The sequence below is a fragment of the Clavelina lepadiformis genome, chromosome 6 (genome assembly GCF_947623445.1).
Source record: "Clavelina lepadiformis chromosome 6, kaClaLepa1.1, whole genome shotgun sequence".
Classification (NCBI taxonomy): Eukaryota; Metazoa; Chordata; class Ascidiacea; order Aplousobranchia; family Clavelinidae; genus Clavelina; species Clavelina lepadiformis.
In genome coordinates, this window is record NC_135245.1 from 13,592,924 (window position 1) to 13,599,013 (window position 6,090).

At 34.9% G+C, this 6,090-nt stretch overlaps 1 protein-coding gene and 1 non-coding gene across 2 annotated transcripts; one reads left to right on the forward strand and one right to left on the reverse strand.

The window, feature by feature from the left end:
• Positions 1–349: 349 nt before the first annotated feature.
• Positions 350–422, forward strand: Trnar-acg (transfer RNA arginine (anticodon ACG)). The gene has a single exon. It is a non-coding gene; the product is annotated as a tRNA-Arg (tRNA).
• A 1,667-nt stretch (positions 423–2,089) lies between these two features.
• LOC143462427 (uncharacterized) lies at positions 2,090–4,720 on the reverse strand. Its single transcript, XM_076960595.1, has 6 exons — positions 4,510–4,720; positions 4,235–4,444; positions 3,769–3,939; positions 3,445–3,615; positions 3,112–3,294; positions 2,090–2,627 (listed from the first exon to the last, which is right to left on the reverse strand). The coding sequence occupies exons 1-6, from the start codon at positions 4,718–4,720 to the stop codon at positions 2,395–2,397; spliced, it is 1,179 nt and encodes a 392-aa protein (XP_076816710.1). The 3' UTR covers positions 2,090–2,394.
• Between the last annotated feature and the right edge of the window lie 1,370 nt (positions 4,721–6,090).

Genomic DNA, 6,090 nt, shown 5'->3' on the forward strand with positions numbered 1-6,090 from the left:
TCGTAAATTGTGAACGCCTACCGGTACGCAGTTTGTGAACGTGTTCGCATCAACGCGTTAAAGAAGTGAATTCTGACACATGGCTAACCATACTTTTAAGCCCTTGGTATTTGCCACTTTTTCTTGCTGTTTGTTCGTGAGCATGTGTTATATTGTGTTATAACTACAACGGTTAGCATCTTAACTTTCGCTCCACCCTGTTAATGGCGATAAGGCGATAAATATACGATACGCGTAGAATATAATGTTTCACATATATTGTACAGTACATTGTAGAAGGCAAAGGCCTTCGTCAATGATTTCTAATCAAGTGTGTATATAAGTAAATAACAGAAGTATTTTCATGTGTGGGCGCGTGGCGCAATGGATAACGCGTCTGACTACGGATCAGAAGATTCCAGGTTCGAATCCTGGCGTGCTCGCTTCTGTTTTTTACAATTTTCTCGAATAATACTACTGGCTGCCGCTATTTCACTAAAAAAATTGTTTGTTCGAAACTATATTTCACAGTTTCTTATTAAAATAACTTAAATCTTATAACATTGTGATCTACACTTGACCTAAATCTATCTTCTAAAATCTAAATTAATCTTACTCTTACAAAACATTAAATAGCTAAAATCAACTCTTCGCATACCTATTCTCCTAACTTAACGACCTATCTTTAACAAGAGGCTACGTGACCTACATGCGATGAAATGGTCTAATCATTAATTATATTAACCAATCAAGGGAATTGTTATACGAAAGTATAACATTTAACATAACATATTACACAATTACTTATACGAAAGTCACTATTTTACCACCGTATGTATTATAGGTCACGAAGCCTGTTCTTAAAGATAGGCGGTTAGCTTAGAAGAATAGATATACAAAAAGTTGATTTAAAGTTAAAGATTTGAGGTTTAGTTGGAATTAAATTTAGAAACTGTAGATCAAGAAACTGTCTAACTGGAATTAGATCATGAAACTGTAAAAAATAGCTTCGAACGCACGATTTTTCCGGTGAAATAGTAACAGCCTTAATTATATTAACTAAATTATTAACTATGCCTTAATTATTATTATATTAACTGTGTATATTTTATTATACGAAGTGATTATTTCACTGTATGTAGGCTATTTCAAACTATACACCCGATGAAGCAAGCTTACGCTTGCGAAAACTCGTGCAGGAGAATCAAAAATTTAAGATAAAAGTTAACTCTATAGAGAACCACCTTATATTCTGTTTTTATGTTTTACTATATATTGGGTTAACACGGCTGAACCACAAACAACTTTGTAGACCATTATTAAAAAGTTTTACTGCAAATTTTTTTGTCTAGCATAAAAACAATATCTAGCTGAATCTTACAAAATTCCTAACACGGTTATGGTCTGTTTATTTGAAGGTAAAAAAAATTTTAACTTCAAAATGTTCAAGGGAGTTCTATATTTGTTCTTTAGGAGAGAAAAGTAAAATAACTGTCAACGAATTGACGTGTTGTCAACAAAATCAAATTAAAGGATAGGATGGTTCCAATCGTAGCGCAGTATACGTTGCCCAAACGCAGTATTGATATATGCACAGACTTATGCATGGTGTAATATTAATTTTGTGTTATATAGGCGATCACATTATTGTTTTTAGTACATTTTACAGTATTACAGTTTTACATACCAAGAATAAAACCAAATAGCGTCCTGGAAAAAGAACACATAACACATTGGGTGAATGCTAATGTGCTTAATTTTGAATCAGATTACTGGAAAAAAAATTATGGAATCGTTTTATATAAACTCGAAACAAGATGTAATAAATGGTAAAAAGGGCTCAATTCTGTCGCCCATATATTCGCAATACTTTACTATTCGTTTGTCATTAACTGCTTGGTTTTTCTTTTGCTTTAAGATGTAATTTTGTATTCCTTATGTCATAATAACCATACGTTTCCTAGATATTTGCGCGTATCTAGGTCTGCTTATCTGCTTCAATTTTTTTAAATTTAACTGCTGTTTTCTATAATTGTAATCTGCCCTGACAAAGTTCACTCGCATGGGTCTGCGAAACGTTGGCTCATCAAAACGAAGTCAAACATCAGAGGAAAACCCTTTGTTATTGGAATTATGCCTGGTGGCAAACATAACATATCGTATCATGAAATATAAGGCTCAACTGGTGAAAAACAGAACTTTCTTTTCTGCCAAGCATATCATAGTTACGTTGAAAGTCGTAACAAATAACTGTCCAAATTACATTTGTAACCTATAATACAATACTCAAAACATTTTATATAAAATTTCGAATTTTTGCGCCAACATGGTAATGTTTGACGTTTGCTTTATATTTTTCGGATCTTCAAATTATTTTAGTCAGATTTAAAGCTTAGTTTAGTTGTTAGAATAATATTATTGATAGTAATGATATATTTTCGTTAGATCTCTTGCAAGTGGCGCTTCGTTGTAGGGGGACGGAGACAAGCATCGATCATAGGTTGATGGCGCCCAAACACCCATTTGGGAATAACAGAAAACTTCCATTAGGCGGCTTAAATGTGGGCGCTGACTTGACGTTCGAGAAAACACAATATTTTGAAAACGTGGAAATTGAATGTCGCAAAAATCAGCTGAAACGCAGCGATCTAAAAACACAAAAGTTATTGTACTATATGAACTTGTTGTAGACTATTAGTAAAAATAGATAAATTGCTTTAGCGCTTTATAAACTTAGTATAGCCAAAACAAATTTCAAAAATTTAATACGTCATATAAATTTAACTTTAAAGTATGTAACTAACTTTGAGCATTTTAACTTTATTTAACATTTTCCTTACATCGGTTATCATCACGTTACGATTATATGGGATAATATTATGCATAGGCTAGAAAAGTATAGTGTAGCAGCTTTTCCCTAACAGGCAGGTGTTCAAATCATATACGTTTTTTCGGTCATATAGCCTACTCGCTTCATCGTTATTGAGAGCTCTTGAAATTAGAAGTATGATAATTATCATAACCAGGGTTAGGCTATATCATAACTCGTTAGGGTATAGTGGTGATTATAGTCATACTGATATTTAATTCCTTAGACAAATTAATTATCGTAATAAGACGGTTCACACTTACAGTTGTTTGTACCGTAACGGCAGGTTGGTTCAGTTTTATTATTTGGGCACCACATGCATCCCTTTTCAACACAAGTGTACGGAGTCTCGTAGTAATCTGTTGAACTGCAATCTATAATAGGACTTTGGCAATTGTCACACGATGTACATGTACTTGCCGCTAACTTTTGAAAACTGCACTCGTCTGCAAAAAACATCTTGTGAGTTTTATTAACTTGTTATCTGCATTATAATCTCTTTTAAACGTTATTCATGAAGTCTTGAATAAAATAACATGTTTCAATGTTTGATAAATAACTTATTATTTCACTTAGAGTTTTCCATGTGATTTTACCAAAAGTGTTATCGCTTATTATTGCACATCTCTTGTCATCTGGTGATGATGGTCTGTTAGAACACCATGTTCCTCTCTTTTTTCGACAGATGGCTTGTGAACTAGCTTTTATGTACGCTTGCAATGGACAATCTGTACACGATTTGCACAATGGAGCTAATCCGTCAAGTCCTGCGTAAAACAACAGATAGCTTAAATTCTTGGTAAGGTTTTGGTGAATACCAAACCGCAAATAATAGAGCTACGGTATATTCTGATTTTTGAAAATGAAAATTACTTTAACCTTCGCTTAACGTTTTTTGCAAGTACAGCAATATATTTTACCCGATGTTGCACCAAACAAACATTCGTTTGTTTCAGAACACCATATGCATCCTTCACGCAGGCACCTGTTCTCAGTAATTCTGTATGATGGTTCGTTGGGCAAACAATTTATTTTATGAAAACAGTTATCACAAGAAGCACAAATTGCGGAGGCTTCGATCAACGGGAAAGCTGAAAAAATACTTCAATAATGCTCTAAACCAGAATCAGAAATGTTGTCCTGCAAGGAAGTAGTTTTCTGAAGTATTTTTTAGCTATTTGCGTAATGTTTGTAAATACTTTTTTTTCATTTTTTGCTTTCCGCAAGGTTAAACAGGCAATTCCTTCTAATTCAGAAACATTAACCTGCTTACAGTAAGAAATGAATTATTGCTTTACCAATGGTTTTATTTTATAGATTTAAAACTTATAAATATGAATTTCATACATCAGTATAACCAATATGAAAACATTGAAAGCTACGAACCTCCGCTGAATAAAGTGTATCCTTCTATAATGCTGTTATTATAGTAAACACATCTAGGCTGATCATCAATCGCATCAGTTCCTAACCATAAGCAACCTCTGCTTTCACACGACGCTTGGTTTGGTTGATACGTAATAATATCGGGATGACAGTTTACAGCTATCTGGCAGTCCCCCCGTGAATTACAGTTGGAGGCTGCAGCTAGAATAACTGAGCAACAAAACTTGCATAAGCGCCATTTTTTAAATAAAAGTATCACCGTCAAAGATAATTACCGTTAAAATTGTCGGTGTAGTTTAAGAAACAAGCAGCGATATTTGCTTGGCTAACTGGGCACCAAACACAACCAACTGTTTCACACTTTTCTTGATCATTTGGCCGCACATTACAGTCAATGCGATCTTCCGATAATATGTCAGTGTTGCATGAGTTGACTTTGCGCGATGCACAAAAAATACATGCTAATGCAAGTAGTAGTCGAAACATGTTTTCAAAGCTGAGTGAAACTGCATTTAATGAATGTAACCTGTAAATATCATTATGTCAAGAAGTTTTACTTGGTTAATGCTGTCAATATTTGGCAATTGTAATTGCGCTAAAGATGCTTTCCTTGTTCGTGTTGACAACATGTAATAGCTTTACCATACGTTTCTCGTCGTTTAAGTATTTTAAACTTTTTGAAGATAAAGTACATAGGCCTATTGCCGGTATTCTGACACATGACAAAATCTTATTTCAAAAAATTATTTTTCAATCTCTTTAAGGCAGAGGTGACGAACCTGCGGCCCGCGGGCCGCATGCGGCTCGCCAAACAATTTTGTGCGGCCCACCAAACGATTTGACAAACGCCCATATACATGCTAGGCATATAGGACTTATAGGAAATTCCTGGTTGCCATACCGTCCGGAAAATTCCGGACATGTCCGGAATTTAGGGTTAAATTTTGCGTCCGGGAGACCAGCAGTCTTGAACGAAGCGTCCGGTGAGACCAGCAGTCTTGAACTTTCTTTCACCTGTTTCTAATCTTTGCGCAATGCGATATCAAAAGCTGATAGCACAATTGAGTTGCAGCAGTATGTCTTCAATAGATTGCCGCGCTCAATCGATGTATTTTTTGCGGCCGCGGGAGCAGCTAAAAATATGCCAAATGAAGCGGTTGTGCTTGAATGCTAATTATTATGCAAAATGTTAAAAAAATTGTGCGGCCCGCTTGCTCAGCCGTAACTGACAAAGTGGCCCGCGTCATCGAATAGGTTCGTCACCCCTGCTTTAAGGTAATGATTTTAAATAAAATAGAACCTTAAACAAAGCGTGTTTTTTGAAATATTTTTTCTTTTTGTTGCTGGTAATTCAAACATATGCAAATATCTGTTGCGCCATTCACAATAAAACATTTTCTTTATCATAAGTCCCGAAAGCAAAGCTATTACAATGCTAATACTTGGCAATAACTCTCATGTAACCCCTCTAGCATCTTTCATTATCTACTCTTCTTATTCGTCTTGTCTTAAATTGAGATGCATGGAGTCATGTATACGAGGTATATACGTTTAAACATTGTACTACTGCTACCCGATTGCAAAGCTTTTGCAATGTGACAGAGCAGTGTATAGTAAAATTTGTTTCCAAATTTGAAAGAGAGCTGTTGTTAAATTGTTTACACACTGCGCACAGGATATGACATTGTTTTGTGAACCGGATTTTTAACTGTCCCATTATTGTAGAACTTTTATCTGCAAAATTATGCCGTGGTAAACGCAATAGCCATGAGAATTCCGGAAATGAACCTACAATACATTAATAGAATAGACGTTGATCAGCAGCAAATCGTTTCACTCAAATACACTATAGGCTG

Bases quoted from the DNA above. Each gene is read 5' to 3' on its own strand.
- LOC143462427 (XM_076960595.1), bottom strand. From the start codon at position 4,720: ATGTTTCGACTACTACTTGCATTAGCATGTATTTTTTGTGCATCGCGC. The intron at 4,445-4,509 runs GTAATTATCTTT...TTTGTTGCTCAG, and splicing joins CTACACCGACAATTTTAACG to TTATTCTAGCTGCAGCCTCC. The intron at 3,940-4,234 runs GTTCGTAGCTTT...GTATTTTTTCAG, and splicing joins ATACACTTTATTCAGCGGAG to CTTTCCCGTTGATCGAAGCC.